The 11269-nt window shown below is 53.4% G+C and overlaps 5 protein-coding genes across 5 annotated transcripts; all 5 read left to right on the top strand.

Moving 5' to 3' along the window:
• Positions 1–154: 154 nt before the first annotated feature.
• On the top strand, positions 155–949 carry AYO21_11430 (hypothetical protein; the record flags this gene model as incomplete). Its single annotated transcript, XM_022661323.1, has 1 exon — positions 155–949. The coding sequence occupies one exon, from the start codon at positions 155–157 to the stop codon at positions 947–949; it is 795 nt and encodes a 264-aa protein (XP_022506357.1).
• A 439-nt stretch (positions 950–1388) lies between these two features.
• AYO21_11429 (hypothetical protein) lies at positions 1389–4002 on the top strand (the record flags this gene model as incomplete). Its single annotated transcript, XM_022661322.1, has 3 exons — positions 1389–2142; positions 2633–3315; positions 3571–4002. The coding sequence occupies 3 exons, from the start codon at positions 1389–1391 to the stop codon at positions 4000–4002; spliced, it is 1869 nt and encodes a 622-aa protein (XP_022506356.1).
• Positions 4003–4156: 154 nt separating this feature from the next.
• AYO21_11428 (hypothetical protein) lies at positions 4157–6381 on the top strand (the record flags this gene model as incomplete). The annotated part of the gene is made up of 3 exons (XM_022661321.1): positions 4157–4663; positions 5415–5522; positions 5578–6381. 3 exons carry the CDS (start codon positions 4157–4159, stop codon positions 6379–6381), a joined length of 1419 nt encoding a protein of 472 aa, XP_022506355.1.
• Positions 6382–7334: 953 nt separating this feature from the next.
• AYO21_11427 (hypothetical protein) lies at positions 7335–8372 on the top strand (the record flags this gene model as incomplete). Its single annotated transcript, XM_022661320.1, has 1 exon — positions 7335–8372. One exon carries the CDS (start codon positions 7335–7337, stop codon positions 8370–8372), a length of 1038 nt encoding a protein of 345 aa, XP_022506354.1.
• A 1082-nt stretch (positions 8373–9454) lies between these two features.
• AYO21_11426 (hypothetical protein) lies at positions 9455–11206 on the top strand (the record flags this gene model as incomplete). Its single annotated transcript, XM_022661319.1, has 4 exons — positions 9455–9676; positions 9775–10035; positions 10118–10160; positions 10239–11206. The coding sequence occupies 4 exons, from the start codon at positions 9455–9457 to the stop codon at positions 11204–11206; spliced, it is 1494 nt and encodes a 497-aa protein (XP_022506353.1).
• Positions 11207–11269: the final 63 nt, after the last annotated feature.

Raw genomic sequence — 11269 nt, 5'->3', positions numbered from 1 at the left:
CCGATATGTTACCTTTTAGGAAGGTCCAGGGTGGGTATCTCCCTCTGCAGGTGGTGGCGTCGGTGGAAGAAAGGTCGACACTCTCATTTAAAAGGACGTCTTGCCAGCATCAAACATCCAGGACTTTCTCTTTCATCAAGAGTCACAATCAGTCATGTCGTCCAAACCTACTCTCGTCTTTGTACCAGGAGCGTGGCACCCTGCCGCCACGTGGGACAAACTCACTACCGCGCTCGAAAGCCAACACCAATACAAATGCATCTCGGTCACCTTGCCATCAACACTGTCCGACCCGAGCGCAACTCTCCCGGGTGATATCCAAGCCGTGAGGGATGTCCTCGTCTCCGAGACGGCCCAGGGACGCGATGTGGTGGTGATAGTCCACTCATATGGTGGCGTTGTGGGAGAAAGCGCGATCAAGGGCCTCACTCCCCCGAAAGGAAAACCAGATGCAGCATCTTTATCAACAAATAACAAGACATCGGGGCATGTTATTGGCCTCATCCTGATGGCAACTGGCTTTGTTGCCCCTGTGGTGAAAAACTTTCTTGAGGGCATGGGGGGCCAACCACCCTCGACCTGGAAACTCGATGAGGAGACGGGCTTTGCAGTAGTTACTGGTGATGTCCGAGGGTACTTTTATCACGATCTACCCGAAGAAGAAGGGAATGAGTGGGTTCAGAAACTCACCCCACATTCGCTGAAGACATTGACCCAAGACGGTGAACATACCTACAGCGGATGGAAGGATGTTCCAGTGTGGTATCTTGCTACCAAGCAAGACCAATGCTTGCCAGTGGAGGTACAGAAAATGTTTGTGCAAACGGCCAAGGATGCAGGAGCAGATGTTACCTTGAGAGAGATTGACAGCAGTCATTCGCCTATGCTTAGTAGGCCTGAGGAGACTGTCCAGTTCATCTTGGACGCCACAGCCAGCTTTGTCGGATAAGGGGTTTTTTAATCGAACTTGTGACAGAATCTCAGCTCTTTCAACCACGTCCCTTATTCTTGATATGAGTTGTGTAGATGGCGAAACATTTCACGTGGCTAGACTAGAGGGAAGGTCAAATGTGCTGGGTAAAGATGGAGAGATTGCTTACTTTGACAACAAATTTTGTCAGGGTGGCTTACTAAGACCTGAGTGGTACACGGCAAGTGTGATTCCTTGGGGGGGCGACTTGAATTCTGTTCTGTTACCCCCTGCTGTCTTGATGTGGGGGGGAATGACCGTCCCCGCGGCTTGTATCAACCTTTCCCGCTCCAACTCCCGTGAGACTGTGATTATCGTTTGCGTTCCTTTTCTTATTCCATCTAAAGGCTTGTTGCGTAGTTCTCTCGAGTCTCCTTTTTTTTGGTCTCTTGGCCTCAGCAGTGTCTCCTTGGCGGCAATGTCTCAACCTGAGAGCCTCGTCATCGTCACTGGCGCATCTCAAGGCCTGGGTGCCGCATCGGCGGTCCGGCTTGCCAAAATCTACTCGACGATCGTGCTTGTCGCCCGCAACGAGTCGCTGCTGCGCAAGGTAGCGGCCGAGGTGGAAGTCGAGGGAGCCAAAACGCTCACAATACCGGCAGATTTATCTCTCCCCGAATCCGCCAAGGAAGTGGTGGCCAAGACAGTCGACAAGTTCGGGCGGATCGATGCCCTCTTCAACAATGCCGGTTCCGTAAAGCCAATCGACCTTTTCAAGCTGACCGACGAGCAGTGGAATGCCGGGTTCGACCTGAAATTGCACGGTGCGCGGCGCCTCACGATCGAGGCCTGGCCGTATTTGAAAGCCTCGAAGGGCGCCGTGCTGTTCATGTCCGGAGTGGCGGCCGAGGCACCCAAAGCAGGCAATGCAGCCGTGGCGGTCGTCAACTCAGCGGTCAATGCTCTGTCAAAGGCGTTCGCTGACCGCGGCATTGAAGATGGCATCCAGGTCAACACTATACTGCCGGGGCCGGTCGAAACCGAGCGATTGGTGACCATGGCGACGCAAGTTGCGGAAACGAAAGGCATTCCTCTCGAAGAGGCTAAAGAGAATATGCGCAAGTCGATGGGTATCAGTCGCTTCGGAAAGCCCGAGGAGATCGCAGAGCTCGTCGCCTATTTGCTTTCACCTTCTGCGCGTTGGATGACGGGCTCAGCGGTCAGGATTGATGGTGGGGCGGTAAAAGGGGTATAGAGACTTCCGAAAATCACGATTGGCGATTCTCTCACTCTCGTCGTCGATCGCAGCTTCGTAGCGAGTTCTCATTCAATACTTTCCCAACGTTGATATATCTACCAGTATACATACAAGTCTGTGACGCCCAGCGCGGGATGGATCTCGTCTGCCGCTTTCCAGTCAATTGCGGCTGAAGCGTGAAGGCGTGTGTTTGATAGGACATGAGGTGGCTAGGCATTCGTCTCGACTCAGCCTCACTCTTGTGCCTTCTTCCTACCCCACGGTTGCCTGTTGGGCGGCCAACCAGGAGTAGCCAAATACAGCTGCAAACCTGCCCATTTAACTCCCTTTGAGTGTTATATCTGGTGGGTTGTACACTCTGACACTCTCTCAAAAAAGGTCTTGTGCCTTATCCCTATTTTATGTCCGCCGGCCTTGCGAGTTAGGGTATGTGTGGTGTTTGATAGCGACTGACCCTGTATTAGTATCGGATATTCCATGGCATCGCGGAGGTCAACAACGTGCGCACCTGATTGCTGGCTACGGCACTATCAGTATGACTATGAGCCAGGGCCGCCAATTGAACCCTCAGCCAATCGACAGCGCACTGTGGCACCCTCCAGGACCTACACGCCTATCAGCCCGCATCAAATCCGGATACTGCGTCAAAGTCCCGGTGAACCTGGCGAACAGATACGGATCAGACTCTACAATGCAGAATGCAGTGCTAACTAGTGGCGGAGCTGAGATAGATGGAACGCTCGTCACCTTTGATGCTCTATCTTGGAGTTGGGGGTCTAGTGGCAGGACAGAGACTATTCTTTGCGATGGAAGACCAACGGAGATTCCATACAATGCTTACGCGGCCTTACAAGAGCTCAGATACCGAGAAAGGAGCAGATACCTTTGGATTGACGCGATATGCATCAAGCAGGCGGACGATGGTGAGAAATCTGAACAGATCCAGAAGATGTTCGGCATCTACGCAACAGCCGAGACCGTCATCGCGTGGCTAGGCAACGAGAGCGAATGTGGTGGTGCCACAATCGACTATCTCATACACTTCTCGTCCAATGTCATGCATCAATTGGGGTGTCTTGACGGACTCAAAGCCGTTTACCGTGGCTTGGAGATCTTGGCGAGCAGACCGTGGTTTCGCAGAGTTTGGGTGAGTTGATTCTCTTGAACACATGATCTTAGCCCGTGGTGGCTCAATATGCCTCAATATGCGCTTTGTACTGATCCTGAGGTAGGTAAGACAGGAAGTCTTCGCTGCGAGATCTCTTCATGTCCAAGCAGGCAGTTCTCGCATCGATTGGTTTCACCTTCACAAGCAAGTTTCACGCCTGGTGGAATGGGTGGAAGATTTTGAACATTTCCACTTTCTCAGGAAAGGCGAAATCAACACTGCTGGTGTGGATAGTCTGTCAAGGACCACCGCCAGACACTGCGTGATAACGCATTGATTGCTTCGCTACTTGCCAAGAGGAACCTAGCAGACGACTCGAACTGGATCTTGGACCGAATTCTGCGCGGCGCCGGGTTTTTCAAGGCCATGGACGAGAGAGACTACGTTTATGGCGTCCTGAGCATGACCGCTACGCTGACAACCAGTGTGAACAGACGCGGAAGCGCTGGACCTTCACGGGTGCCTGGCTTGGATGGGCCTCCGGTATCCATCCTCACAGCTGATCAAGCTCCGTGTCTCTCGGTTGACTACTCCCGCACAGTGACCGAGGTGTTTACTGACACGGCCGAATATGTCATGCAGCTTCACGACTCTCTTGATATCATCTTGTTTGCCTGTCAAACCCAAAGAAACCGGATTGAACTTCCAAGTTGGGTACCCGACTAGAAGACCTTTCGACCGAATCTCGACTTCGATTGGATTCTACACGAACCGGTGAGGAGCACTACGGCTATGAATTGGAGTCGCATCCATGGGGATATGCTTGCCGCAGAACACCCGTTTCAACGTGTTTCAACGTTATTTGCACTCGCGTCCAAAGATGAAATTCATCTCAGATGGTGCAGGACGCAAATTGACATGTCGTGGCACTGTTCTTGGTCGCTTGAAGGTCATATCGTCTGCGCAAAACGAGCTGCAATCTCGACTTGCAGTTCAAGCTCGAGCATTCATGGATTTCAGCAATATCTTTAGCAACTTCAGAAGGGGTTTGCACACGAGGATAGAGAATTTGAGAGGCTTCAAGGAAATTGATTTCCGAGCCAGACCAGTTCCATCTCCGGGACCTGTGGATGTCTTCAAAGCTTTCTTCGGAATGGGAGATGTCCCAACCCACAGAACTACATCTTCAGTGGTGCGGTCGCTGTGCAAAACGCCGTGTCTGGTTCCGGAATCCGCAGCAAGTGGCGATATAGTTGCCTTGCTGAGGGGTGCTTCTCTGCCCGTTGTTCTACGGGCCAGCAATGCAAACAGCAATACCTTCACAGTGATCGGGCCCTTGATTTCGTCCAAATATATCGAGGAAGAAGCAGCGAGAGTGGAGGCTATTGTGAGTCTCTGGATTAAAGACTTCAACCGAGGATCGTGTTACATGCCCATGAGCAGTCCCCCGGGACTCCGTGTAGGTCCATTGAAGGAGGATTTGGGCGTTCAAGATCTCGTACTCATCTGACATTCTGGGATATTAGTCGGCGCAAAAGTCAGGGGTGACGACTTGTTCGAAGATGATATATTTTTCAGATAGAGTGTGTGTTCTATGCGCAGGCAAGGCTGAATGCTACAATGCATAGAAAAGGGGGACGAAAATTCCATCTCATCCCACAAATCCCACAAATTCCTCTCGTGCTCGATATTCACGCAACGGTTGAAATTGATTCATTCCCCTTTCACTTGACCGAAATCACTTTTTGCGCGCACACACACACACTTTCCAGAATCACCAGGTGCGTGTGTTTGTAGCAGTGCAACCGCGAGGACTGTGAATCTTCATCACTGCGACATGTGTGAAGTGGGATTTCTGGGTCAAACTAGAGAGTAACATCAGGGGCTACTTAAAGGTGAGTTCGGCCTTGACATCGCGCTGCAATCGTCGCTCTCTAATCAGTCGCGGTGTTAAGTCTTACACAAAGCAGTTCTCGTGCTGTAGCAAACTACTCCCGCGCCTCTTTGCGACGACACCGACAAGACAACCCGCGTCTATCAGCACCATGGGCATCAGCGCCATCTTACAGCTTCTTCTGATAATTCCCCTCCTGGGCCTGCACGGGGCGAAAGGCCAAGCAACGGCGCCGACGATATAGCATCTCAACGGTGCCCCGGCAGTGCAACTCGACAGGGTGAGAGAAGGGTTTGAGGACGCCGTCCACATCGCCAGAGTCGTGGCACTGACATTTAATCCCTGCGAAGAGGTACGTACGTTGGGTAGACACATACAGCGTTGGACACATACACACATATATATAGCAAGAGAAAGTTTCGATTCTAACGCCGGTGGTCAAAAAGGCATTCTTACGGTATTTCCGACCCGAGGAAGCAGTCTTTGTGAGCGACATATTCCGCACCTTTGCCAATATACCTCTGGACTTGGTGCTCACGGCGGAAACCGTGGTATCGGTCCTCACGCAGCCCAACGCACAACTCAACACCAGGTTGGCAGGCTCGGCGCTGTTCATCGGAGACGGCCTGGCGAGGCCGACGGAGCGACAGTGCGACGGCACGGCCAATGCGTGGATGACCGAGGACAACGACAACCGCGATGCCGACATCTACATCTGCGACGACATCTTCGACTGGCCGTCGATCGAGGACATTGCGAACCCGCCTCAGACGTCGTGGGCGCGGGACAGCCACGGCCAGCCGCGCCCGGGATATTCGTGCGCGGGACTCGGGGATTTCGACTCGGACTGGATGAAGACGGTGGGCTCGACCATCCTGCACGAGTACATCCACTGGGGGTACCTGTTCATCCACGTGCCGGGCTGGTACGAATTCATCCGGGTGAACGACCAGGGCTGGCGAGCCATCGACGACTACTCGGGACCGAACCCGCCCAACGGCTACGGGCCCTACCGGGCCAAGCAGATCAAGGACACCTACGGCGCCTGGGACCAGGCCTTCCCCGCGACCGTCAACAACGTCGACAACTACGTCTACTACGCCCTCTCCAAGTACTGGTCCTGGCGCTGTGACAGGCAGTTTGGCCCCGCGCCGAGCGACCAAGACGCCCATCAGCGCGTCCGCAGCGGCTTTCGACCGCACTATTCGTGAGAGTCTGAGTACGGTACACCGCGCAAAGGGGGTTGAGAGGGTTTCTGGATGTGCCAGAATTTTGTAATTGCTTCTTCGGATAGGGGAGATTGGGGTTCTTCACCGGGGGGGTGGGACAGGCACAGGCACGACTGTGGAGATTCAGGATAGAACAAGTCTACTCCGTGGCCGTCGCATTTATTGCAATGCGCAGGAATGCAGGTACTTCGGGTGGCTTTGACACAATTCATTGGGAGCTGAGTTGATCACTTACTTGACTACACGCTCCCTCTCCGGACTCTGGGGACGTTGATTCTACCTTAGTTCCTTGCTTGTCAAGCAGGAGAAGAACAAGACCACCGTCCGTCTTGTCTTACCTCGGCGCATCCTAGATTGAATCTTATTCGGTGTCTTGGGCGCATAAATACTTGTTGTACCTTGATATCTCCAACTTGGCCCAGCAAGTGCACGAGTGGGATTTTCCATTGGTCGATCTGAGACGCCAAGATGTGTTATCATTGGACAATTCTTGATGTGGCGGAGCGGATCTTCTGAATGGTGGAATTGTCAACGTCCAGTTTTTTGGTCTCGTCGCCCTCAAGCAACATCTTCATGAACCACTTCCAAGATCGATCGTACTTCTTTCAGAGGGACCCCATACCATGTCACTCTGCCAGCACAGTAGCTTCCCTGGCTGGTGTCACCTTTTTCTTTTGGTGGTCGTGCCTTGACTAGCCATGTTCATCCCGACTTCGGCGACCGAACAATATGCTCCATGTTACTTCATGCGCATCATACCGAATCAATAGACTTGCGCCGAGCTTGTCGGCTGTGAAAGTATTAGGGACCAAGTCAGCAGATTTGTGAATGTCTTCATCAATCTTCCCCCCGAGAGGATGAGGTGGTTAGTCAAACCGGGCCCGTTGCATATCAATCAGAAACCACACAGGACCATCTCCCAGCAGCCATCCAGCATGATTGACAAACCCACACTCACCAAAACCGCCATTGTCACAGGCGCTGTCTCTGGCATGGGACTCGCTCTGGTGCATCACCTCCTAGCCAAGACAGGGAATAGCAACGACGAGGGAGGACAATGGCGGGTGGTACTCGCCGACATCAACCCAGTCGGATACGAAGCCATCAAGTCCACGCTGGACCAAGATCGCCACATTTTTGTGCGTACCGACGTCTCCAAGTTTTCGGACCAGCTGGAACTTTTCAAGAGGGCATTCGAGTGGTCCGGGGGACGTATCGACTTCTTCGCCAACAACGCTGGGATCCCAGACAGAGAGCCGCTCCTGGGCTGGCTCGGTAAGGCTGAGACAACTGAGAAGGAGCGAGACCCCGTCGAACCTGATCTCAGCTGCATCGACATCGACCTGAAGGCGGTCTTCTATGGAATGAAGCTCTTTGTCCAATTTGCCAGGAAGGCGCGCACCCTACTCAACCAGCAGACCGCGGCAGCCATGGACGACATTGGAATCAGTGGGGGGGACGCCGCCATGGGGGTGGCCGCATTGCACGACTTCCACCCGAAGATGGTCGTCACGGCGTCCATGGCAGGCCAGTACCCGTTTTACATCCTGCCCATGTATACGGCGGCGAAGCACGGCTGCATAGGGCTCGTTCGAGCCGCGGCACCGACCTTGTTCGAAGACGAGGGCATCACGTTGAACGCCGTCATGCCCAGCACCACAAAGACCAACATCATCCCCAAGCCCATCCGGGAGCAGTGGCCCGAAGACAATTTCACACCCTTGGAAACCATCACGCGAGCGTTTGACGAGTTGATCGATGTCAAGGGGCGGATTGCCCCGGATGGACTGAGTGACGGTCAAGATGGACAGGTGAAGAATGGATGTTGCGTCGAAGCGTCGACGAATCGCCTGTTCTACCGTGACCCAGTTCCGTTTCCTAGCGAGATGCAGGAATGGGTCGGGGAGCAGTCGAGACGAGATGGGATTTTGGGGACATTTATGCAGAAGGCGATCAGTGGGAAGATGGAGTGAGCAAGGCGAGAAGGAGTTGCTGCCACACGTGGTTGTTTGATACTAACGAGATCAGATCAGATCAGATCAAATCAGATCTATGTATCAGACCACGACACATGTTGAAAACTGAACCCCGGAGTCGCATGGATGAAAGAGAAAGCCTCCAAACCTTGAGATAACGCTATCTATTCTCTATTCTGCCATCTCCTTCATGTTCCGATCTCCCTCCGCAATCAATCCCCAGATCTACCTGACAACTAGCACAACACTCCAGCCAGCCAGTCGATCATCTCCTCTTCTTGCCTCCATGGCGATCGGAGAAGTCCACAACCTTTCTCTGTCCCTGATGGATCGACAGCGATAACGCATCCTTGTCATCATTTCTGTAAAATCCCCCGGAATGTTACACTGTCCCATCTTTTCTTATCTCCCACTCGCCTTTCATCGCTTTATTTGACTCCCCTCCCTTGAACAATCCCACTTTCTTCGTCAAAAACAAAAGCTCTTGGCTCCAAAGAAAAAGAAGCAATAAAATGATCTGCAAGCCAAGGCAAGCCCAGCAAGGCCATGCAAGCCCCATGCATTGGTGTTGTTGATGATGACGATGCCGATCCCAATCCGCTCAGGGATGTTCCGCTCCCTTCTTCGCCTCCTGGGGGATGGATGTTGCATCCACCATCCTGGTGCATCTGCACTTGTTTTTTTGGACTGTTGTTTTTAGCAAAGTGTTGGGCCCCGGTGAGATGTGCTCGCAATCTTTTGAATATCATGGGCTCGTTTCTTTTCTGATAGTCGGTTCCCTTATCTCCAAAAAAGCTGCAAAAGATCCCATCCCATGGGCAATTGATTGTCTGGGGGCGTTTATCCCCGTCTATCACTGCTGACCAGGTTCATTCACGGCTCTTGTCGCGATGCTACTGCTCGCAGCTCATCCCTGTGGAGCGAGCGGAATGATACGCCGATTGCATCTATTCTTCTTAAGATCCTCCCACAGGTACATCGGTCGTTGGAAAGCTAAAAGGTTGTGTATGCACTAGGTGGATTTCTTTCTACTTCCCTCCTTTTTTCTTTGAAGATCGTGCGATCTCAACCAGAGAGACATGGATACACACGAGGAGCGTGATGTGCTCACCCTCAAAGACGACCAGAAAGTCTCCATCACCAACGATGGCGTTATCCCCGTGTCTTCGCTCGGAGAAGGCCTTGGCCAGCCCATCTCTGCCAGTGTGGCGATTGACCCGGCCGCCGAGCGACGGCTGGTGTGGAAGTTTGACCTGCGCATCCTGCCCACGCTGGCCATCATGTACCTCTTCAATGCGCTGGTGAGCATCGGTTCGTGGGGGAACATGCCTCACCAACCTCTTTTACGAACACTCAAAGATTCTGGATATGTATATTGATTTGATTTCTCTGCTCTTAGGACAAATCGAACCTCGGAAACGCAAAGACGGCCGGCCTCGAAAAGACCCTCCACCTCAAGGGTGACGACTATAACCTGATCCTGTCCATCTTCTTCGTCCCGTATGTGCTCGCCGGGCCCATCGTCGGCCTGGCCAGTAAGAGATTTGGCCCGAGTCGCACCCTACCGGTGATGATGCTGGTGTTTGGGTTCAGCACGCTGATGACGGTCGCGGTGAAGAACTTTGGGGGACTTTTTGCGTGTCGGTGGTTTTTGGGCATGGTTTGTTTCCTTCCCCTCCTATATCCTCGCTAGTTGTCTTGTTGATTCCGATGCTCAAAATGTCATGTCACTCTCGATATAGGCCGAAGGAGGATTCTTCCCAAGCATCATCTTCTACCAGACCTGTAAGATTGACCACACACAACACCCCAGCTCAACCCCCATCTACATTTAACTAGGTACTCACCCATTCTCATATATAGTATTCTACCGCCGCGGCGAACTCGCCCGTCGCCTGGCCATCTTCTACGCGGCCTCCAACATCGCCTCGGCCTTTGGGGGCCTCTTGTCCTTTGGCGTCTTCCAGATCCACTCGACCAGCCTGGCCAACTGGCGGTACCTCTTCGTCATCGAGGGCGGGTGCAGCATGCTCTTCTCGCTCTTCGCCTTCTGGGTGCTGCCGTACAACGCGCAATCGGCGAAATTCCTGACGCCCGAGGAGAAGGAGCTGGCCTTCTACCGCATCCAGGTGGACTCGTCGTCGGTGGTGGACGAAAAGTTCAACATCCGCTCCGCGCTGGCCATCTTCAAACACCCGACCAGCTGGGTCATCCTGGTCATCGAGATGTGCTTGGGTGTGCCGTTGCAGAGCGTCACGCTGTTCCTCCCCGTCATCGTCAACCAGCTCGGCTACTCGACCGTCAAGACGAACCTGTACACCGTGGCCCCCAACATCACCGGCGCCGTCATGCTGCTCCTCTTGGCCTTTGCGTCCGACTTCACTCGCTGGCGGTTCCCCTTTGTCGCCCTGGGCTTCGCCTTCACTTGTATCGGCTTCATCATCTTTGCAGCTGTCAACCTCGACACCCAGCTGCACACGGCCTACTTTGCCTGTTTCATGATGACCTGGGGCACGAGCGCGCCCAGCGTGATTCTGGACGTGTGGTATAATAATAATATCGCCGATGAGAACAAGCGGGTCATGTTGACGAGCGTGGGTGTTCCGGTCGCGAATCTGATGGGTGTGGTCAGGTATGTTCTTCTCTCTCCCTCTCTAGAACATTATTTCAGGGCGGGTATCCCCCCTCCCCCCCCCCCCCCCCCCCCCCCCTCCCCCCCCCCCCACCCCCACCACCACCGACACGCACCCATCCCCCCCCCCCCGCCCTCACCCAATAACAAATCGAACCTCCCATCAGCATCACATGCCCATAACATCACCACTGCCTGACTGAGACTCTATCTAACCACACAAGTATAACCACGTACACGCACAGCCGTGACACAGAAAAAA

This window comes from Fonsecaea monophora (assembly GCF_001642475.1).
Source record: "Fonsecaea monophora strain CBS 269.37 chromosome Unknown Scaff159, whole genome shotgun sequence".
Classification (NCBI taxonomy): Eukaryota; Fungi; Ascomycota; class Eurotiomycetes; order Chaetothyriales; family Herpotrichiellaceae; genus Fonsecaea; species Fonsecaea monophora.
Note: the sequence above shows the minus strand (reverse complement) of the source record. Positions and strands in the feature narration are given on the sequence as shown.